Source organism: Gracilinanus agilis, chromosome 1, assembly GCF_016433145.1.
Source record: "Gracilinanus agilis isolate LMUSP501 chromosome 1, AgileGrace, whole genome shotgun sequence".
NCBI lineage: Eukaryota > Metazoa > Chordata > Mammalia > Didelphimorphia > Didelphidae > Gracilinanus > Gracilinanus agilis.
In genome coordinates this window covers 224617666-224642438 of record NC_058130.1, presented here as the reverse complement: position 1 = coordinate 224642438, position 24773 = coordinate 224617666, and the positions used below count along the sequence as shown (strand labels likewise).

The window sequence follows — 24773 nt, the reverse complement described above, 5'->3', positions numbered from 1 at the left end:
GAGAAAACAGACAGGCTGGATTCTGTCTTACCAACTGCATTGGTAAGACAGGAATGGAGTATGCCAAATGTCTTGAGTTTTACAGGAGCAAAGTATAAGGAACCTTAGAGGCTATATCAGTCCAGCCTATACTTAAATAGGAATGCCTTCTATCACAGCCTAATTAATAGTCATCTTGACTTTATGAGTGTTATATTGTTTAATGGGGTTCAAGAAATGATCTACTAAAATTTGCCATTGGTAATTAAATCTTATGGGGCTATAATGGATGCTTGAGTCTGATTCCAGGAAAACTACAATGGGATTGCTAACAAGCCACTCATCAAGGATGCCAACAATCCCTGTAGGGGTGATGTCAGTGTCCAAGCTGGGGAGCGGTCTCAGCAGGGAGTCTAAAGAGTGACTTTTTAGCAAATGTTCTGAGGTAGGCTTCTTCTGACTTAGTCTGTAAGGCATGAATATACAAAACATGAGAATATCCTTATTTGGTCCTGACTTTGGTTTGCTATCCCTAGGACTCTTATATAGAGTAGAAATCAGATTACGGGATCACATTCCTCTTTTGGTTAAACTGCTGTCCCTCTTTTTCTTTTGCATATCAGCTTTCTTTAGTCATGGCAGATGGTGAGTAACTGTAATATTGTTGTACCTGACCTACATGTTTGTAGGATATAAACTATCTCCATTAGACTTTGAATATGTATGAAAGTCTTGTTATAATTTATATATATCCATATACACACATATTTTTCCTGCTCTTATTTTTGGGAGAGGTGATTAATATATTATTTAGTGCATTTTAAAATTAGCAATATAGTCATATATGCTTTACCAAGCCTATTGTTATTGCAAAAGAATTCACTGTGTCAGAACGTTATTTTGTGTTACCATCAGATTATGTATATATGGGATGAGATGCTGGGCAGTAATCTCATCCTTCGGAAGAGGGATTATTACCAAGACCCTTTAAAAGCAATTTTAGGCAAAGATATCACCAATAACCTGGACAGGAAAACAAATTTCTTGGAGAAGATGATGTGAGGGTCATCATGATTTCAGATGGACTAAAAAGATGACAGCAAGAGGATATCCCAGAAATCAAACACATAAAAGATCCTGAATTTCTTTGGATTTAATGAACTGAATTGTGGGGAGTTGGGCCCTCCATCCACTTCTGTCCTTCCCATGAGCCATTATTTTATCTTGATTATAATACCCTTGTGCCAAAAAGGGGAATACCCCCTTTTAATGAGAATTATTGATCATTTTTTATATGTTAAGAAACATCCAAATGTAGTTAAGACCCTCCATGAAACATATAATGTCTTTGGGTCTTTATGCACCCTGGTGACACAATCCTAAAATGTATAGATAGTATATATGGAGTGATTCACTGGGGAAACAACATGTCTCCCCAAAGAATCAAAGAGTGGGGATTATATAAATTTAAAATTGTACCCCTCTTTCCTTTCTAAAAGGAAAGTTTTGAAAATCCATTTTGGTCTCACCCCCACCCTTTAATTGGGTTGGAACTTGAGTCTTGAAGCTTATCTGTGGAAGAAGAAAAATCTGGCACCCTGGAGGATGCTTGCATTTTGTTCCACATGATTCCTGGAGTCCAGAGGACTGGTCTCTTGACTTGGACTAAGTTTGGATCTGTTCAGCCAGGTAGACCGGAAGGGAGTGACATCACAGGGATTATAAATTGGGGATCAAGGAAGCAGCAAATGGAGACACAAGGTGAGTGGCAAACTCAAATTAGCTAGGCAACTAGCCATGTGATTATGTGCCTTTTCTCTCCAATCTGCTTTCACTATCTAATAAATAATTATAAATTAATATGTCTCCAGGGAATTTTAATCCTAACATGGGGAAACAATGAGAAGGAATTTGCTTCCTCTAGACTACCTCTGTTTCTCAGGTGATTGTTATAAGAGTATTAAATATGTCAGCAATTAAAAAAAAGATTTTTTTCCATCTAATATAGTACATGTATAGGGGATTATTTGGGGAGCAGTGGTGAGAGAAAAAAAATAGGAAAGAAAAGGGATCTCTGTTTAAAATTAACTATTGCCCTAACCAGTTATTTACCGTCTTTCTGTTGGGGGAAATTTTTCTGGAAGTCTTGGAATTCAAGTTTATCTTTTATTTACTAGTTTCATCTTTGTTTAAGAGACAAGTACCAGAATTAGGAGGTATGAATTTGAGGGCACACTCTGCCCTCAAATCCTTTCCTCTTCAAGCTAATACTACTGGAAAAAAATTTTATTTTGTCTCTTGATGCTAAAAATTTGTTAAGTGTTAGAGAAGCCTAAAGTCTCTTTTATAACATAAGTTGAAAACAATGCTCTTTTGTTCCAATAATTTAAGCAAGAAACAAAGCAATCAATGTTGGAATTCAGAAATTACTCTGAACCTGAAACAGGAGCAGTGCAGAAAAGATCTAGAATCTCAAAAGAAATAATGAAAAAAGCAATAGGAATCCAAAGTATTCAAAATAAAATATGGCCAACACCGTAAATCATATATGATAATAAACTCAAAATAGATGCGATCAAAGTTTTTTAAAACTCTCTCTCCCTCCAGTGAGAGTCTAGGTAGACTCCCTCTACTCCAGAATTGCCAAGGTAAGGAGGGCAGAAAGCTCCTTCAAAAAACAAACAAAAAAAGAAACTTGAATCAAGGGGAGAAGAAAGATCCAAAATGAGAATCTTGGAAATGGTAGAGAACGGCAGTGGCCATGTTAAGACAAAGATTCCCAATCAGGGATCCCAAAGTCCCACATACCAGGTGCCAAATTACAGTGAAGGCCTAGAAGATCCAGGATTATGAAACTTAAAAGATCTGGGTGGCTGAATTCCACACCCAAAAGTACAGCAGGGAAACCAGAGCCTAGAGCCTAGCTCACTGGTACAAAGCCTTAATTCAGGAACTAAATCTGGAGTCATGGGTAAGACATCAGTATTAAAAATTCAAGACAAAGCTAGGTCTATAAAATTACTCCCAAGTATTCAAAATGCAACGGGGGAGAGAGGACAATTATTTTCCACAAGGACTATATGAATATCTAGGTGAAAGGCTGCAAGATCAAGAAATCACAAATGAAAACTGCCTAAATCCATTAGAACCAGAGAACAAAGTGGGGGGTGGGTAGATTTCGTTATCATCATCAGAAATAAATCTCAAAAGGAAGTCCCAAGAATAAATATCAAAGCCCCAATCCAGAACTCTCCAAGGAAATAAAAGGAAAATAAACCACAAGAGCATTCAGAAAGAAGCCGTTCAAGTACTAAGGGACCAAAACCAGCCTCATACAAGACTTTGTCAAGCTGAGAGTAATTCTATAAGAAAAAAAAGGGTTGGGGGGTGGGGAGTATTTAAAATAGAATATAGGACTTAGGAGTGGGTAGGTAGTTCAGTGGATTAAGAGCTAGACGTATAGACAGGAAATCCTGGGTTCAAACGTGGCTTCAGACATGTCCTAGCTATGTGACCCTGAGCAAGTCACTTAACCTCAATTGTATAGCCCTTGCTGCTTTTCTGCCTTGGAACCAATACCCAGTACTGATTCTAAGATGGAAAGTAAGGGTTAAAAAAAAAAAGCATTAAGATTATTATTTCTGAGTTAGGATAAGAAAAAAATGAATAAGTATGAAGACAGCAAACTCTATTTAGGTTCTGCTGCTTCATTTAAAGTTCAAGCATATTTTCTTACACCCCCCCCCCCCAAGTCATTCCTTTTATTGGGAGACTGCCCTTTTTCTTATACTATTTCAATAATAGTATAATAGCCTTTTGCTTTTATTTCACATTCATTTCTAAACATCCTTTCACTATCCAATAAGCTTTCTCTTATAGCAAAGATGTCTAATAACATATTCATCACTCTGTACTCATAGTCCTCTACTTCTACAATTACATGGCATTTAGGTTTACTTTATATATATATTTATATTTCATTTTCCATTTTCATTATTATAAGTCATGGTATATAATTTTTTCCTGGCTGTGCTTACCCTACTGCATCAGTTCATATACTTCTTTATTTAAAATTTAATTATTTATTCTTTCATTCAATTACATGCAGAAACAATTTTTGATAACTGTTTTTTGATATTTTAGGATTTTCTGCCCCCCTCTCCCCAGCAGTAAACAGTCTGGCATAAGTTATGCCAATGTAAAGCAACATTTTCTTAAAAGACCATACACATATTTTCTTTCTCTCTCTCTTTTTTTAAACCCTTAACTTCTGTGTACTGGCTCATAGGTGGAAGAGTGGTAAGGATAGGCAATGGGGGTCAAGTGACTTGCCCAGGGTCACACAGCTGGGAAGTGTCTGAGGCTGGATTTGAACGTAGGACTTCCCATCTCTAGGCCTGACTCTCAATCCACTGAGCTACCCAGCTGCCCCCACATATTTTCTAATATGTTGTTGTACTTATTCTGATCACACAAAAGCATTTGGTTCTGAATGCTCTTGATTTAAATCTGTATATAAAAGAACACATAACACACACATATAATATATAATATGCTATAACACAATATAACACATATAATATAAAACTAAGTTTTATGTTTACAAATCAATAATGAAAGATAATAAAAACATTCCTTTATTCCATCCACTTTTCCCCTCTAGCACAAGAAAAGGAATCATTGGAAAGTCTTGTTTACCTTGCAACATCTATATAATGAGCATGTGTTTCTTCTTCTAATCCCATTGCTGCATTTCTTAAATAGGCTTGAAGAGATTCAACCAATGTCTGTAAAGGGACTCCATCAGTTGTTTGTTCAATAAGAGTGTCCAGTTCATGAAGCATACTTTCTAATGTATATTCTCCTTTCATTAAACATCTAAGTGCTTCTGGAAATATTATTTGCCGAAAGTTGGAATTCAATTCCTACGAACACATAAACTTCATTTAGTAACAATTTTGCATTATTTCAACAGTTAAATCCTACTAGCTTAGTGCTTTCCAAAATGGGACTATGGCATACACACTAAGAAGGAATCAACCAAATGGAGGTCAGGAAGATGGGTTGCACCCCACCTCTTCATGGATAGCTTGCCTCCAACTTAATTCTACAACTTCCCCTTTGCTCATCCTAGCTGAATACTCCCCACTCTCTTAATTTTGACTAATGGCCTCCCATGGCTGCTGCATTGGCAAAATTCGTCCTCCCACACCAACCATCCCCACATTCTAACCTTCATATCAACTGACAACTCAGCAAGGAGGCAATGACTGAGAAATCTTCTCAACTCCACTTTATATTGTTTTTAGGGAGAGGGAGTGATGTGCCCAGGCTACAGGAATAAATGGGTTAAGATCTATATTGCATATCTTTTTACATTATCTTTCTTCTCAAACCCACCCCTCTCATCTAAATTCTCCAATTCCTACAGAAGGTTCCACCAGTTTTCCAAATCCTTTCAACTTCTTTGTTATCCTTAACTCCATATGCAAATAAAACTGCCTCTTTAAAGTTACCAGTGATGTCTTAATTGCCAAGTTTGAAGGTCATTTCTCAATCCTCACCCTTCTTGATATTTCTCCAGAATATCTCCTCTTGGATTCTAACTCTCTAGAAGTAATGTTAAGTATGTTACCTATTAAATACTCTATCTGTACACATTTTAAAAATTGGAAAAAATATTTTTAACCTGTAAAAAATCATCCCAGTCAAGAGTTTCAATGGGTTAAAAACATAAAAATACCACTTTTGATTAGTTTGCAAGAACTGCTTGACATCAGGGAAGATGGAAATTTAATAGCTGAATTTCAACAAAAATCTTTGCAACACAGGTAGATAGGATTAGAAAATGAGTCTGAGTTAAGAAACCTGGTGAACCATGTATTTCTTCTATTAGGAACTTTATATCTTTGTGAGGTTATCTATTTTAACTGTTGACAATCAATAAAGTTCAGAAATTAACTGAACCTAAAACTTGATTTCTGAATTGCTGAACGATATATTAAACCAAAGTTTTAAAAAATAAAGAAGCATATTCAATTACCCTCTCACTAAAAATACTAACATTTTCAAAATGTGTGTATTATCTTCATCTCATAATTTGAAAATGTCTTTTTTTGCACAAAACTTGTGATTAAGTAGATATATACAATAGTAAGGGGTGTGTATTCAAAAACTTTTTATTGACAAGGCTAGCATTAGCATGGACCTTTATAACTAGCTAAACAAAGAATGAAAGAGAAACGAATTTTCGCAATAATTACTAGTAATGATTTATAGTGCTTGGTTTCAAATTCAAGATCAAAATTTAGAAGCAATATTTTAAAATCCTATTGTCATAATTCACCAATTACAGAATTTTTGGTTGAATTTTTACTATAGGTGGAGGTATAAACAGAAATTCTTATATGCTTTTCTGGATGATACACTTAATGGTTGAAATGAAACAATATAGGTTAAGGGCTTTGAAACATTAAAGTACCTATATAAATGAAAGCTAAGAAATATGTTCAATATCTAAAGCGTGACTTTATATGACTTAGGTCAAACAAAAAAAAATCTCTCACTGGACACATATGCAGTCAGAGAGGAACATGGAATCATAATTTATATGAGAACAAAATTTTAACTGGTTTATGAAAATTCTTACTCTCACTATAGTTCAGATAGCCACAGCTACGGTATTTTAGAAACAAACCTGCTTTCAGAGTCAAAAGACTGAGTTCTAGGCCTAGCTCTTGTACCTTTTTCTGTTACAAAATAAGGATAATATTTGTAATCTACTTTTTGACAGGCTGGGGGAGGGAGAGATACAGACAGAGTTACAGAGAGATGAAAGGAGAAAACAAATAGGAAGCATGTTTAATTTTCAAAGGCACTATTATAAATACATTATTACTATATTAATGAGTAATATAACATCACCAATGATAATAAATGATTATCTTTTCTAAAATGTTCATTTGACATCATAGTTAAGTTTTTTTTAATAAGGCTGACTCAATAATAGGAACAGCAAGTATATGTTTGTTTAGGAAATGGGCTTCCTTACAAGAATTAAAAAAAAAAAATTCATGGAAAAGAAAGCAAATGAGACTGATGTAAAATAAAAATAAAGATTTTTTTTTTTTTACCTGAAGTGAAGTATATACTCCATTAGCTAAGTGAACTGCCTCAGACGCTTCCATTGGGTTAGGAATATCTAAGTCCTGTGGGACCAGATGGCACTGCTTCAATAATTGAACAAGACATGTAACATTTCCACTCATACTACACAATTCCTCTAAGAACCAGGCTCCATCCCGTGAAGTGAGATCAACAAGCTGTTCTCCAGCACTAGATGCAGCACCTTCCATCATTAGATTACGCCTAAATGAGATATTTATATGATGAGGAAAAATGTACATTGAGCTTAATGATTATCAATATTAGATACAAAAGTCAATTATGTGCAGCATTACAATGAAGAAACTACATTTAGAGTAGACTGTAATTATTCAAATTTGGTTTGGGGAAGCATATAAAGACATAGAAATGTCTGCCATCATTGTGGATAAATTTATTTCAGATCTAAAAATCCAAAAATTTTCAATTTTGGGGAAATGAAAAAAAAAGAAGATAACGAAAAAGGCAGCACATTAGCACAGACTCTCTTGCTGGCTTCCAAATTAGGATTCAATTTACAAATGCATTTTCAAAATTTGTGGAAAGGCTCAGAAAACATGTGTCCAGATCATTTCCTGTACCACTGAAAAGTGAAAAGCTCTGGAGATTATTGGCCCTATATTTGTAAATCTCTTCATGGTGACCTAGGATGATAGCAGAGCCCACACCCAAATTGACAAAGGAGAAATGGTAGTTGAGAGGCTTTAAGAATGCTCCCAAGGGAGATTATGACTGTTTCCCACATTAAACCATGCCATTAAGAGTTTTAGTTCTCTCTTGCAGAGTAAAATGAAAACATATACTCCTATAGTTTCTGGTATTATACAGAAAATACTAGGCACTACAATGAGTTAAAAGAATTATTTTCTATTCATAAAATATTAAAAATTCAACAAAAATAATTAAATACAAATGTTATAGCAAAATATTGTGAATAAAAAATGAAAAACAAGATAATTACTGCTCTTTTGGAGTTTACATATTTAATCGTCTCTTAACAAAGAGAATGGTCCATTAAACACACTAACTTACCTTGTAAGGGTGCAAAGGGCAGATATAATAACACTTGCTAGGCTCAAAGACCCTTCTTCTCCATTTTCATGTAGAAAAACTTTAATACAACGTTCAATTTCTTTCAACTGTTCTTCACAAACTGGCACAGTAACAGCTTCTTGCTTCAATCTTTCCACTTGTCTTATAAGTCGACTATTGATATCTGCAGCATAACGCTGAAGAGTCATTTCTGTGGCAGTTATGAATTGGCATACTGTTGGAGGTGGTTGGGGAGCATACTGCATTTCATATCTGTGAAAATCACAAAACACAAAGATTATCTGCATCTGTGGCATAACTATATTAATTAGGAAAAAGCACTATTTTATTATTTTAAGTAAGAAAATGAAAAATATAAGACCAAAAAAAAGTGAAAGGAAGTGACTTCAAATTTTCCAGCTCAATCTCTCCTATAAAGTTTAACTTATTTTTTTGCTGAGAATTATGTACCCCAAAAATCTAAGATTTTTTTACTTCCCTCAACTCTACCCTGTTGCCTATAACTTACTTTCTGTATAATTCCTGACAACGTTCTATTGTTGTGTTACAGATAAGTTCTTCCATCCAAGTCTTCCACTGTTCAATTCGATGTTTCTGAAATATCGCTTTGGGGTATTGAAGAGCTACAGTTGCATAGTGATGCAACTGCTCAAGACATCCTCTTAATACTGACCGCCGTTGCTGTAGAAGAGCACCAACCTCTCCCTCTAGCTGTTCACACTGGCTGATCAAATGGGCCTGACCAGCATTCTGAAGAAAAGCTGTTGCTGGTACATAGCTTGGAGGGCCTATATAGGTAAAACAAAATGCAAAACATAGTATAATGAAATTTAAACGTAGCACTAACTTTGGAAATATTGTAACATAGACCATCAATGAAAATATGTGATGGTCATACAAGGACCTCTATATATTACAGATATAGCATACCAAGGTCCATTTGTGTGCTAATCTCTTGAAGAAGACTTGCAAGTTGTGTTGCTTCTAAATTGTTAAATGCAGCCTGGTAATGTGTTATCCACTGTTCAAATTCATTCAGTTTCACCTGGATTGCTTCCTGAACAGCTCTTTGCTGAGTCTGCAGTTGGGTATGTTCAGAATACCTGAATTTAAAAAAAGTAAAGAAACAAATATTTCTCCAAGTTAATATGATAGACACATAAGGACCAATTGCTCAAAAGATGACATTACAAAATTTTGGTGATTTGTACTTATGTTGCTTTTATTTTTTAAAATGAAGTTGGCATTAAACAGAGTATCGAAGGATATCTGTCTACCAGTGGTTCTCAACCTTTTGGTCTCAAGATTCCCTTAAAAAACTGAAAACTTCAAGAGCTTTGGTTTATGTAGGTTTTATATATGCATATGCATATACATATATTCATATTTACAGCAAATTAAATATTAAAACAGATAAACATAAAATATTTATTAGTTCACCAGCATTGTTTTATGTATTTTTTATAATTGATCTCTTATGTTTAGCTTAATGGAAGTCAGCTAGATTCACATAACTGCTTCTGCATTCAATTGGTTGCAAAGTGTTGTTTTAGTTGAAAGAAGAAAATTCAACCTCACACAGATATGTAGTTGGAAAAGGGAGTATCTTAATAAATGATTAATATCTTAGTATTATCATGAAAATGGCTTTGACCTCATGGCTCCCCTGAAAGGATTTTAGGGACTCCAATTATTTAGACTACCACCCTTATCTTTTTTTTTAAACCCTTAACTTCTGGGGGCATCTGGGTAGCTCAGTGGATTGAGAGTCAGACCTAGAGACAGGAGGTCCTAGGTTCAAATCTGGCCTCAGCCTCTTCCCAGCTGTGTGACCCTGGGCAAGTCACTTGATCCCCATTGCCTACCCTTACCACTCTTCTGCCTTGGAGCCAATACACAGTATTGACTTCAAGACGAAAGGTAAAGGTTCAAAACAAAACAAAACAAAACAAAACCCCTTAACTTCTGTGTATTGGCTCCTTGGTGGAAGAGTGGTAAGGGTGGGCAATGGGGTCATGTGACTTGCCCAGGGTCACACAGCTGGGAAGTGTCTGAGGCCAGATTTGAACCTAGGACCTCCTGTCTCTAGGCCTGACTCTCAATCCACTGAGCTACCCAGCTGCCTCCCTACCATTCTTTTCTTATAATTAAAGAATCTATGGTCCACTGAAGTTAAGTCATTTAAGGTCTAAATAGGAGGGTTGAGGAAAAAAACCAACCATAAGCTCAAAGATGAGAAATTTAAAGCTACAAGAGAGCTAATAATAGAGGTTATCCAGTCCAATTCTCTTTTTTTTATAGATGAGAGGAATAAAAGCTAGAAAGATTTACATGGTTATTAAAAAGTGAACATTCATGAACAAATATTCAACAATTCCTTTACACCTGTGTTGCAGAGTATGAGAAGGATGATCCACTCCTTCAGCTCCTTCTAGGAATTCAATCTCCTCAAGGAGTTTGCCTTGTAATTTTTCAACATCTGTCAGTTGTTCTTGCAAGTTCAGATATTCTTCTAAGCTGCTGTCTAGCTTGGGAAGCACAACCAGCATTTCATCTCTATTCTTAAACCAATTTACCTATAAAAAAAATTCTTATTAGGAATGTTTCTTACAGTCAATTTTCTCAAACAGTTTAGCATCATTAACTACCACAATATGAAATCATTAATATGTCAGTAGAAAAAAAAAGACAAGCAAATAATTTTAAAAAATGAAAGTAAAGACAATACATGACCCTTGACAAAATACTGGGAGTTTTTTAAAGGGACATGAAAGAAATTAAAAGACTTGATTCACTAGCATAGAATTTTTAGAGGGAAAGGCAATTATTTTCTAAGAAAGAACCCAAATGGGCAAGATTCTCTGTAACATATCAGAGTATTATCAGTAGTTTCAATACTGAAACTTAAAATGAACACATTTATATTTAAGTAGTAGTGGTTCAAGTCATTAACATACTTTTAATTATATGTTCAAACAGAACATTTTATCAAATTTACTTCACCTTAATTTCAGCGACTCTGGAAGAAAAAAGGCTTCGTGTAATGTCTCTCTCCATCTCTCTTTTACTTTGTTTATTTTCAGCTTGTTGGCCACCCCCACCATAGACAGCTCCAGCAAATCCTGCTTCTCCCCCAGCTGTCCAGTCAACAAGGGGATCATACACAAATGCTTCCAGTAATGTAAGCAAAGTCTCTCTTCCGCGTCGCATGATATGCAGGACCTGTTTTATAAATCATTTTAGACTAGATTTGTGGTTAGTTTCCTCACAAAAATGAGGGCCTATTTTGTAGTCAAGAAATAATAATAGATACACTTGCTTCCTTGGCTAAAATGGACCCTCTGAAAAGAGGGAAGCATACCTGCTCACAAGAAAGCCTGAAAACTCCTTCTACTCCAGTCACACCCAGGGCTGTTTCAATGTTGTGTGTCATGCGGAAAGGTACTTTTTCCGGAACTCTAAGGCTTTTACCTAAACAATAAGATATTCTTTTCTTATTTTAGTTCTCCTACTTACTTCTAGTAAAGCCATTTTATGAATATAAAAAAATCCACTTCTACTTTACCTTTTTCAAAGCAAACATTATAATCTATATGAACAACTTCTCCTGTAGTCATGTCTATAAGAACATTATCCAGATGTCTATCTCCAAGGCCAATTATGTATCCAACCATAGACATGACTGCGGTAGATCTTGCATAGGACTTAAAAAGAAATTACATTTCACTAGTAATATTTTTTCAACATGAAAATAATGCTTTGAAACCAGTACCAAAAGTGCAATAATCCCCACCCTCTGAGATGGTTCTTCCTTCTCACTACTTTATTTTTCTTCCTATTTCCTCTTTTTTATGCACTTTCCCCCACCCCTTAAGTATCATTTAAATTTTCTTGAAGTTCCTTTCTTATAAGTTCTATAATCATGGCTAAAAGCATTATGTAGTTTAAATTCAGGTCTTTATTATGTTATTCCCACTATCAAAGTCCTAAGCTTTATTTCAAACAAACCATACCTGTGTAACTCGCCACCATTCATCAGGGGTAGTACAAGATGACCAAAGCTCCTTAGCCAGAAGATTTGGTGGTGTTGCCTCCATTAGTTCTTCTAACACAGCCTTCATCACATTAAGAGGCCAATCACGACGGGAAACATCAAGACTAAGCCCAACTGCTTTTAAGGCAGGTCCAATTTTACTGTAATAAAGTTCACTTGGCCGAGGCACTATTCCAGGATTTTGAGGGGTTTGGTAGGAATCTTGAGCCTGTTTTAAGAAAAGTACAATTTTATTCCCAACAAAAGCTTGAATTGCTAATACTGTCACACAGAGTTGATGGGTATGTTAGCTTTGCTAAAGTACTTTTTTTTCTCTTTTCTTTTAAGTCTTTGCAATAGCAAGTACTCTCTGGGTAAATGATGTAAAAACAAAAGGCATCAATTATTTTTTTTAAAATAGAAATTTAAACATTTCTTAAAAAAAAAAAAAAAAAAAAAAAAAACTTTCCTAAGGGAGAAGCTAGGTAGTTCAACTGATTGAGAGCCAGGCCTAGAGATGGGAGGTCCTGGGTTCAAATCTGCCCATAGATACTTTCTAACTATATGGTCTTGGGCAAGTCACTTAACCCACCTTCCCTAGACCTTACTGCTCTCTTCTGCCTTAGAACTAATACACAGTATTGATTATAAGATGGAAAATAACAGTTAAAAAAACCAAAACTTCCTTGAAATAGTCTATCATACTTTTGAAAATAAAAACACCAACAAGGAAAGGCTAAGTGAGAAGTAGCACTAGTAAAGTTAGAAGAATACTGTATTCAGTGATCAGAAGAGACCTGAGTTTGAACTGAAAATTACAACTAATTTTGTGGCTTTGGGCAAAATACTTAAATACGCAAATTTCGGTTTCCTCCATACATAAGATGGAGATAATGTCTAAGGAACCCTCCTCATATTATTGTTGTGATGGCCAAGTGAGAAAAATATGTCAAACAGTATATAATTTTAAAAGTATATATTAAAGCTATTTAAATTATCAGCTAGTAATATCATTATTGTTGGCTAATGGTGTACATCACTTTTTAAACCTAGGAACATAGAGGGGGAAACAGAAATGGCTTTTAGAACAAGTTTAAACTAAAGAATTGCAAAACAAAACAAAATTCATTCTTTCAATATTAATGAAATTGTTTACCTGTCCAAGTCCTCCTGGAATAGCTTTTGATGTACCAAATAGTTTAATCATCTTCCTTATGGCCCTATGTCCCCTTTAACTCTGGCACTGCTTCTTTAGTGGAGATATCATTTGTGTACCATTACTTTTTCTTTCAGGTTTAATTCATAAGTGTCAGGAGTTTTTCTATTTGCCTCTCTTTTACTTTAAAAAAATGATTATCTTTACCATAATTTCATATTCTTTTCTGTCAAGGTTTTCTCAACAAAACAAACCTGTGAATTTAATTTAATAGAAAACATTGATAGGGATAGGGAACTCCCAAGTGAGGAAGCTCCCTCTACCAATGCAGACTGACACATTGTCTGTGATTATAGTCCTAAAGTGTTGCCTAGAGCAGAAGTGTCAAACACTTGGCCCACAACAGTCACAAGTTCAGTTAAGCCATGAAAAATTTAATTAGGAACTATTTAATAAACTAAATAAAAATCCAGTAAAGCATAGATCATATCACATTTTAAAGTTAAGTCAATATGTAGCCTGCAGGTATCATTTTCTACTTGAGATTGACACCACTGGCCTAGAGCACTGAGAGATTAGTGACTTGCATAGGTTCACACAGCTAATTATGCGACAGAAGTGGGTCTTGAACTGAGATTGAGATCATCTTGTCAGAATGGAGTACAGAATACAAAACGTTTAACATTCAAAACACCAATACATAAAAACCTTTCCTTCTCTTTTCATATTTTAACATACCATAAGTGATTCCATAATGCTTACATAAGTAAGCAAAAAAAAAAAAAGTTAAGTTTAAAGCATTAAAATTTTTCCACTGAATCACAAAAATCACATTTCTATTAAATTACACAACTTTACACATCCTAATGTATTCTTATATTCTATGAAATGGCATGTTCCCAGCACCTCACAAAGCATCTAATCAGATGCTAATAAAATGTTTGTTAAATTATTGTACTAGCGCAAAGTATAATCTAAAAAATGCTGTTTGCATTTTATATGTATCAATGTGTGTGTTTGGGTATTTCAGTATAGAAATGCATTTTAAGCTCACAATATAATAAAAGTATCTACCTTTTGCGCTTGTAAAGCAGCTTCTCGTTGTTGCCACCGTTTGTAAAGGCCAAATAAAGGTGTAGCTCCATCGACCCACTGGATAAGACCTGACCTGGTTCCTAGCGGTGTTACAGAATAATGTCTAGCATGGAAACGAGGAGTCTCTTGACGATTAATTGTAGCAAACATAGTATTTACAATAGACAAGAATTGCATAATTCTCTCATCTAGGTGCAAATCTTCTAGGCCTGCAATTAAAAATAAAATATGGCATATTGAGAATATGTAGCTAAACAAAAAGGGAGATGCTAGGTTGCTCTGGGGAAGTAAAAATGTGCAACAAATTAAAAAAAAACACCCTATGTATCAATTCTTAGCAACAGAGACATAGTTATAATAAAAATGGCTTTATTGAACAATTCTACTTGTAGTGCCAAGAATCAAGAAACTTATAATAACCACTAATAATCATGCTCTAAATTTTCTACTTCTTTAAGCCTTAGGGGAAAGGAATCCAAGTAACAACAGTATTTTAACTTCCTGAGGCCTCAGACTCCAACCATTATCAACCTCTTTTCACTTTAGTCAGCCCTGGCTAATACCAAATGTTCTAAAATTTTAAGGATAAATAAAAATTCACTGGAAGTTACATAAAAAGAAACTAGTAATAGTAAGGTACCACATTCAAAGTTTATTTTAAAAGATATATGCAATTTTTAGTCAACATTTTAAGCAATGGTTTTGAATGTGAAGGATCTGTTTATAATGGGGGAAAATGTTTATTTTTAAAACTCGAGAAGAAGGGTGGTTGTACAGAATTAAGGTCTTACCTTTGAGGGGGCAGCCGGATCGAGAGCCAGGCCTAAAGGCAGGAGAGGTCCTCGGTTCAAATCTGGCCTTAGACATTTCCTACCTGTGTGACTCTGGGCAAGTCATTTAACCCCCCATTGCCTAGCCTTACCGCTCTTCTGCCTTGGAGCCAATACACAGTATTGACTCCAAAACGGAAGGTAAGGGTTTAAAAAAAAAAAAAATCTAAAAGGTCTTACCTTTGAAAAGATAAGGGTAGTTTTTCCCATCAGAACCTAGAAAGAGAAGTTTCTTTGGTTTGGTTTTAGTAGGCAAGATTGTGATGGTACCACCAACACTGTGAATTGTAACTGTATCTCTGGCAGATACTTCTCCAGGAAGGGCAATTTCAGTGTTAGTCATGGCAGCCAACCAAGGACTAATTTCTTCGAGACGTAAGATGTAACTAGCACGTTTTTGTGCTCTCTGCTGTAAACTTAGCATCACCTGTATTTAAAATTAAAAATCAACAACAACAAAAATTCCTAAAGTTCAATGTATTAGTGTGTCATTTATTCACATTTACTTTAGCATACACACTTCAGTTCAAATACATATTAATAATCATATGGCATTAAGTTTTTTCTGCAATTGATAAAAGCATTTAAGAAGGGCAATATTAGTTTTATTTTCTATGCTAATAGAAAGGTTGTTTGCCTTTTTGTTATTATAAACACTAAATATATTCACTAAAAGTAAATGTAATTACATAATAAAACATTCTCCATTTATTTTTTTCCTCTGTAACAAAAGAGATGTTTAATAATGAATTAGGGGTGGGACCAGCTCACCATCTTTGGGTTATATGTCACAAAGGACCAGTATTACAGGGTGAAAACTTAATTTATATAGCAGGTTCTATCATCAAAGAAGGAAACTTTAATTTGTTCAAAACAAACAAATAAAACCCCAACCCAAAGTGGACGGTGTTACATAACTTTAGCTAAAGCTGATCAAACTTCCACAGCAAGAAGTCAAGGAACTTTGAAAAATAAATAATCATATTAAAGAAAAAAATTTTTTGAATTTCCTTACAGGTATTCTTATATAAACAGTACCTCTTTAAAAGGGATCCAGCTGCTTCCTGGCTTTGCAGGATTTGAAGGATTCTTCAATTTTTCTAGAGCATTTTCAATTGCATCACCATAATTGTCCTGAAACCATTTTTCATGAGGAGTTTCTGCAGGGGCTGCAGTAATGCTCCGTACATGTTCCAATGCAAATACAATAGGTTTCATCAAAGCCGTGTGCTTCTCACGCATGATAGCAATTTTTTCCTCTCTAACAAAAAGGAATTTTTATTTTCAACACTTTCAAGTACATGATATTTAGTATATGTGTGTGTGTGTGTGTGTGTGTGTACATATATATATATATGTACAATTTCTAGATTAGGAATGAAAGACAATTATATAAGTAAGTAGTAATGAAACTTGTAACAGAAATAAAACACTTAAAACTAAAAATACACTATAAATCTATAAACTCATCTAATAAATACCTTCTAGTAAATTCTTCTACAATAAGAAAAAAACCAATTCTACTATAGATTACACAATGGAGTAGCTGCTAGTATTATCTAAGTATATTGAATAAATTGGTGCTACATGGTTCTGTAATCAATGTAAATAGAGTAATACTATTGTCTTTCAATTAGTTTGTCCTTTTTCCTCAAGTCCACCTCTCAGATCTGTCTCTTCAGTCACAACTATCTCCTTGCCTATGGACAATTGCTTTCAAACTTATTTTGACTAATTTTATACACTTCAGAAATTGGAAAGTACTTTAAGTTTCAACAGCATTAATAAAAAGTATCCGTAAAAACATACTTGCGCAAGGTATTATTGTTTTGGACTCTCTTCACTTCATCTTCTAATTGCTGAATCCGTCTCAACACGTACATGTGCTGTTGTAGTAGAACTCCTAACCAAAGCTCATCCCAAAGGACAGTAACCCTGCGAAGCTCTGCTACTAGCATTTGGACCTATATAAATACATACAAAGTATAATTCTTAGAAGCTGATTTTAAATTACATCATTCCAAATGAATGATTCCATAATGTCAAGATGACTGAACAATACTATATTTTGAGTAATTCTGAAAAACTAAAAAAATTTAATCTTAGTTTAACAAAATATGTAATTAAATTATGCAGTAAGATTTACTCTGCAAAATGCTATTCCCATAACACTCTTAAAGGTATATTTTAGTCTTGAGAAAAATATACCACATTAAAAAAAATTGAATCTTTTACCTGTAACACCATTGTTGGGTTTGCTGAAGATAGCTTTTCTACAATTTTGCTGTAGCAATCTTGCATCATAGCTTGGTCTTCATTTAATCCATTTTTAGGCTCATCCTTATTACTATCTTGAGAAGCTGGGGGACTTCCTCCTTCACATTCAGTACCCAATAATTCTTCACCTTGAATATTGCCTAGCAAGGTAGGAATTGCAGAAGGAAGTTTGTTCCCTAGAATGAAGACAATATATAGATTATAAAAATATTTCTCTCAATGTACATATAATATTAAACAAAACTGAGAAAAAGAAAGAACAAGATTCAAGCTAATTCATTCTTGGCCACCTTTTTTTTTAGACTATCTGATATCTAAATACTAGAAACTTAATGTACTAGAAATACTAGATTAATTTGTACTAAAAGTCAAAATATAAAGACAACTCCAATAAAGCCACAAATACATAGGAATTTATAGTACATAATACTCGCCTAAGAAGAAATTATAGTAAACAAAAAAGACTATCAATAAAAGACCATCATGGATTTAATTAAGTAGCTTCATTTGAGGGAAAAGCATTTTTAATATTTCATACCTGAAGATTGTGATTCAGTACTAAGTGAAATAGTACCAACTATTGCAGGATACAATATAAGATGAGGGGAGTCCTGAGCCACGCGACAGAGTAGGTTACAAATACTTTGGCGAACATATACTTCAGGGTGGTTTAAACGGGAGAAAAGCTGTGGAATAATACCTTTGAGAAAAGAGGTAGAAAAAAATAAATTGCGTAAACTGTTTAAACAAACAAAAATCCATATTTTTTTGTGGGGAAGGGGAACCTGAAACATCCAACATCCAACCCTTTACGATTATCAAGATAATGGTCAATTTACTGTGAGGAGCATAGAACAACAGTGAGAAAGTTGAGTATGGACCTATGGGACCAAAGTCCAAATCCCAACTCTGTTGCTATCTGACTCGGTGGCAAGTCAATTCATCTTCACAACTTCGTTCATAAAATGAAAGTTTTGATTTATTGTATTCCTTGCATAGAACCTTCTTAATTCTAGATTTATGATACAGATTTTTACAATAAATCATCCTTATTAACTGTGAGGAAAAAAAATCTCCCCATAATCTCCCAATCCAAGGAAGAGAGATACTTAAAATCTCTCGAAGGCAAGGAAAAATAGCAGATGGGCTTTAATTATTATCAATTTGATGGAAATTAATAGCCATGACTATTGCTGAAGCCTCTGAATGAATTCACATATAAAATAAACCAAGAAAAACAATTATTTCGTTCCATTCATATATCTACTAAAAGAAATGAAGATGGGATGACTTCAGAAAAACATGGCAAGAGAGGGCAGCTGGGTAGCTCAGTGGATTGAGAGTCAGGCCTAGAGACAGAGGTCCTAGGTTCGAATCCGGCCTCAGAAGTGTGACCCTGGGCAAGTCACTTGACCCCCATTGCCCATCCTTACTACTCTTCCACCTAGGAGCCAATACACAGAAGTTAAGGGTTTTTAAAAAATAAATAAGTAAAGTAAAATGTGAGATGTTACTAAATTCATCATATACTATTAAAAAAAAAACATGGCAAGAGTATGAGTACTCTTTTACAATAATGACCAACATGGAAGCATGTTTTGCATGATAATACATGTATACTGAAAGGGAAGAAAAACAATTTGAAATCTTAATAATTTGGAAAATGTTTAAAATAGTTATTACTTGTGATTGGGAAAATAAAATATTTCAAGAAGTGGCATATTCTCCCTCAAAGTCATGTGACATGGTTGATAATAGACATATAATGGAATAAAGGACTTTGAAGCATTTCTGATGAGAAGATCAAAGCTGACAAAGAACTTTGAAACACAAACAAAAAAGAAGTTTGAAAGGGCTAGCTATTGATGATGATATATAGAAAATATAGACTGAAAATAATAATGTGCCTACCCTCCAAAATTTAAAAAGGTCATTAAAATATCTTTTAAAAATAAACAGAAGAGAACATTAGGAAGCATAGAGGAGCAGGATACTTTTGAAAATAACATATGGAAATGTATTTTTTAAAGTAAGCACAATAAAATAGATTACCTGTTTCAATCCTCTGTGTCTTACTAGTGTATACTGTGTTAATTTTGGGGTGTTTAAATATGGAATTTAAAAAAAAGGTTTGTGATACATATAGCCAAGTAGCCTTTTAAGGGTTAAAGGAGTTAAGATCTTGCTGGAAGAAGAGAATGGAGAATTCTCCCAATGGCATATGTAGAGACTGTACTGTAGTATCCAGGTAGTAATTAAGTTATAATTGCCACAAGAGATAGAAAAGGTGGGGTCATTCTACTGTTCAATTGGTGCATCACATACTCTGGGATGGGTCATAGGCTTTCTCCACTCCGAAAAACATTAATTTAAACAAATGCCATCTGCCCATATAGGCCTTATAATTACTAGAGGTTTCATATTTAATCATTTATGTTTTATCATAGCTAATTGTGATTCCAGTCAGTTAAACATACTCCAATGGCATGTTTTCTTTCTTTCTAAACCCTTACCCTTCCATCTTGAATCAATACTATGTATTGGTATTCTGACTCTCAAGTCAGAAGAGTAGTAAGGGCTAGGCAAAAGGGGTGAAGTGACTTGCCCAGGGTCTCATAGCTAGGAAGCATCTAAGGCTACATTTGAACCTAGGATCTCCTGCCTAGAGATCTGGCCCTCTATCTTCTGGCTCTATTTACTATCTACCACACCTCACTGCTCCACAAGAATTATTTTTATTTCTCTTGTGTGTCCCCAGCATGTCAGTTACAATACCTTTGCACACAGCAGACAATTAATGAATGTTTGCTTGATAAATTAATGTATAGTTTGATTAGGCCTATCTGTCCTGAAAATTCTACTAGTTTGGTAGAATTATCATTTAAGAATTGAAAGCTCAATGCTTATATACAATTATATAAGAATTTCCTTCCTTTGTAGTACAGAAGCATGTACAATAGCTCCTAGTTTTTTTTAGGCTTATTCATCTTAGTTTTTATTTTATTATTCATTTTAGTTTTAGTTTTTAGGCTTATTCAGGCCCAGGACCTTTAAGTAAACATGAAATTCAGAGCAAGTTAATACCATCCTAAAGAATATAATTTAATCATCACCTCAAAGGAAATTGTGAATAAAAGATCTGGATAAAAATTATCTGTGGAAAATTATTCTTTTTACCCCCTTCAAAATTCGCTCTTGCATAAAGGGAGAGGGGTGCTAGAGTGATTTTCAACAACCTAGCTGGTAGCTATGAGGCACAATTAGAACACTGGTCTTTCCTGTCTCCATCCAGTATTTTTCTTCAGTACATCATATAGTTTGTTAGTAAATAGATATTTATAATATAAAAGATGTTGTAGGTTATGAGGTATAATGTAGATGCCCAAGTTTAAAAATAATTAGGTTTTCACTCAGTTAGCTATATATTCCATTAAATTTATTCATTTTTACAATGCTTAATTTCAAATGTTACCTCTCCAAGGTGCGGTGGGTGTTGTTTCCAAGCCATGTTCCAGATACTGTCTAAGTTCTCCAGCATGTTTAACAAGTAATCTCAATAATCTTAATGTTGCCATTACAATAACATCATCAGTACTCTGTTCAGACCTATTACTTAAATGCAATCTGGGATCATCTTCATCTAGAGGAACCTAAAAATCAACAAAAAAGGAAAAGAGAGGATTAGGAAAAGAGTAAATAAAAATTGTAATATTGTTCTTGTACACCAGGAAAACAACTTTTGGCAAATTTGTATTTCCAAAAAAGCTTATGGCTGGGGAAATTGGAAATTTCATGGCATAAACTAGGTATAGACCAATATCTCACACTTAAACCAAGATATGGCCAAAATGGATATATAATTTAGGTATAGAGCGATACCCTAAGTAAATTAAAGGAACAGAGAATAGTTTACCTGTCAGCTCTATAGAAAAGGGAATAATTTATGTCCAAATAAAAGATAGAGTATTATGAGATATAAAATGAATAATTTTTATCATATCAAACTAAAAAGCTTTCATACAAATAAAACTAACATGACCAAGATTAGAAGGGAAACAACAAACTAGGAAAAAATTTTTATGACAAATTTCTCTGACAAAGGTCTAATTTCTCAAATTTATAGAAAACTAAGTCAAATTTATATGAATACAGGTCATTCCCCATTTGACAAAAGGTCAAAGGATATGAGTAAACAATTTTCAGATGAAAAAAATCAGAGCTATTAATAATCCAAATCAAATAGATTCATTATATTTCATACCTGTCCAGCATTGAGTTTAAGAAAAGTAAAATATGCACTACAGGATAGTTTGTAGAGACTAAAGATTCTATCTACAACTTTCCGCCACACTTTAATTAGCCCCTCTGTTGCATTTTCATCGAGATCTGAAAGCCATGGGCAGCTTGCCAATAACTGGCGCCAGATAACATCAACCATATCATCTTCTTCATTGTCTTCACTCTCAGTTATCTGAAGTGTTATATCTTCATCCTGAATGAAAATTAGGCAAAAAAAAAAACAACAAAAAAAAAACAACAACTTGTCTTCAATTCAAAAAGCAAAAACGGAAATGTATATTTAAAAAACACCTGGTTATATGTGTGCATAGATATAAAGAATACACAAAAATGTGTTTAAGATCATTGGTCTCAAGTCTGAAGACCTAGATTCTAATCTTCTTGCTGAGACTTCTTGCTGAGTTGCATAAGGTATATAACTTCTCTGTCCCTCAATTATCTAAGATGTCAAGCAAGCCACACCATAGGACTGTTTTGTAAGGAAATCACTAGATAAACTTTAATGTGATTTTCAGTTGTGAGCAAGTATATGCATGTGTGTGCAAGCACATATGCATTTATATAAGATGCATATCCCAATCAAAATGTGGCCAATGGGTGAAATTTATTTTCAGTCACAGTAACTGAGATTCTTTATTTAAAAAATAAAGGAGGGGGCAGCTGGGTAGCTCAGTGGATTGGGAGCCAGGCTTACACATGGGAAGTCCCAGGTTCAAATCTGGCCCCAGACACTTCCCAGCTGTGTGACCCTGGGCAAGGCACTTGACCCCCATTGCCTACCCTTTACCACTCTTTGGCCTTGGAGTCAATATGGAAGGTAAGGGCCCCCGAAATAAATAAATAAATGAATGAATGAATGAATGAATGAATGAATGAATAAATAAATAAATAAATGAAGGAGGAAGTCTGCAATCTCTGTCAGTGGAAGAAGTATCCATTTCAATGAAGTAATAGATCCTAGCCATCTCCTATGGAAAACAGTACAGCAGAAACTACATATAAATCAGTCAAAATATCATATAATTGCAAATGATGTTTTACTAAGAGTAGTCTGCAACAAATTTCCTTAATATAAAAATGAAGCAATAACAACACTATTTGTATTAGAAATGACCTTTAAACAAAACTTGCCTGAATTCCGGCTGGCCGGCATACAGCCTGACCAAGAATACCATATATTTTTTCTCTATCTTCTTCAGCTATGTTGTCTGGAAGTAGATTCTGAACCTCAGACTTCTCTCTAGGCAATAGGCGAACACCTTCTCCTTGACTGTAAAAATTAATACATCATTATTCCACTTATTGCAAATTTATAATGATGTACAATCTCAATCTAGGAATATATTTAAGCTTCTTTAATAAATTTCACCCGAATTCAATATTTGAAGTGTACATACCTGGCATTATCAACCACCTTTCTGCCCCATCTGTATGCCCAACTAGCCAGGGCTGCCCAAGATTTGGCAACCTCAGGAGCCTGGACTGAAGAGAGGTGATACAATTGTCCCAATATGAAGTCTGGTTCCCCAACTCCAATATTTACTGTCAAGATTGAGAAAAAACAACAAATGTCAAGTACCCATTAAAAGTTGCTTCCATTTAACATTTATATACACAAAAACAGTTATTGGCTAGAAGAGAATAATCTTACATTTTAAAGACCAATGGCAAATAGCCAAAATCTTAAAAGTTTCTAAGAAGAAAAACTAAAATTTTCCTTCTCCCAAAATTTAAATATACTTTTTGATTAATCCCTGATCTGTAGATTTAGAAGAGTTACCAGATATATTTTTTAAAATGTGGTTTTGGATGACTAATACTGTAAAGCTCTATAAAACAAAGGCAGAATGAATTCTACACAGAAACATTTTAATATAAAAGTATCTGTTTAGTGACACACAAGTATTAATTACACAATCTTTAAATATTTATTTACTACTATTATTTGTTATAATAATCCTTTAAAATAAAAAATCATAATAATTTAATAGTTAACATAGGGCATTATACCTGTAGATTCACTTTCAATCCGGGGATATTCCTCTTCTACTGCATTGACAGATGGTAGTGCAATCAAAGTATGTATGTTTTTAGACAAAGTAGAAAGACCTGTGAAATTCTGTTGCTGCTGGGCTCTGTAAACTTGTTTCAATTGCCCTGAAATTTCTTTCCATTCTGCTTGGATCCACTTAGCCAGAGTCAGAATTGATTTAGCTACTGCATATTCTGCTTTAGCAGACTTGCAAAAGGCTATGGCACAAGAACTCAACATTTCCATCGCATGTGTTGACTGACCTAACAAAAACAACAAACTACAATTAAAAGAATTCTTTATATGTGAATATTCGTTTTTATTTTGGGGTAAAATCATTAGATACCAGGACAGCAATGATCACTAGAAACAAAAAAAGAAGGGAAAAGTAACAAGTTTTTTCAACCAATTTTCAAATATTGTAATCCTACTTTTAGCCCAAAACATTACATTCTAAGATAGAATACTACCATTTCACAAAATATGCTCACTAACACAGCCAAGGAAACACTTTTAGAAAATGAGAGCCACTAGAGAAAAAATCCTGCTTTGGCTTCAAATTCTTAAGGTTTCTTAAATGAAAGGATTCTAAGAATATGTTTTAATCTTAAAAACCAAAAACACCACACATCCCCATACCCCCAACCCCAAGTTGCTTCTTTTCAAGCAATTGTTTTGTTTTGTCCAGAAGCAATCTGAACCAAGTTTTCTGCCTGCAAAATACTTCATACCTATCTTACCTCTTTCCCCTTTCCAAAAAAAATTATGTGTTAAATAAATTTAGGACCTATGTATACTGAGAGCAAAATGAAGCCAATGAGAAAAAAAGTTTCACAAAATGCCAAGAATACAAAA

General features: G+C 34.2%; 1 protein-coding gene across 1 annotated transcript in view; it reads right to left on the bottom strand.

Moving 5' to 3' along the window:
* The window catches only part of SMG1 (SMG1 nonsense mediated mRNA decay associated PI3K related kinase), a 110572-nt gene that overhangs the window by 14189 nt on the left and 71610 nt on the right, over positions 1-24773 (bottom strand). Inside the window, exons 31-51 of the mRNA XM_044660426.1 lie at positions 23897-24181; positions 23284-23428; positions 23018-23156; positions 21849-22079; positions 21060-21237; positions 18126-18287; positions 17546-17763; positions 17120-17274; positions 16349-16571; positions 15491-15737; positions 14460-14689; positions 12210-12458; positions 11762-11900; positions 11558-11667; positions 11200-11418; positions 10582-10772; positions 9127-9299; positions 8705-8984; positions 8176-8448; positions 7113-7347; positions 4678-4904 (exon numbers count right to left, since the gene is read on the bottom strand). Of these exons, the coding sequence (XP_044516361.1) occupies positions 4678-4904; positions 7113-7347; positions 8176-8448; positions 8705-8984; positions 9127-9299; positions 10582-10772; positions 11200-11418; positions 11558-11667; positions 11762-11900; positions 12210-12458; positions 14460-14689; positions 15491-15737; positions 16349-16571; positions 17120-17274; positions 17546-17763; positions 18126-18287; positions 21060-21237; positions 21849-22079; positions 23018-23156; positions 23284-23428; positions 23897-24181 (4309 nt within the window). The remainder of the gene's footprint in view (positions 1-4677; positions 4905-7112; positions 7348-8175; positions 8449-8704; positions 8985-9126; positions 9300-10581; positions 10773-11199; positions 11419-11557; positions 11668-11761; positions 11901-12209; positions 12459-14459; positions 14690-15490; positions 15738-16348; positions 16572-17119; positions 17275-17545; positions 17764-18125; positions 18288-21059; positions 21238-21848; positions 22080-23017; positions 23157-23283; positions 23429-23896; positions 24182-24773) is intronic.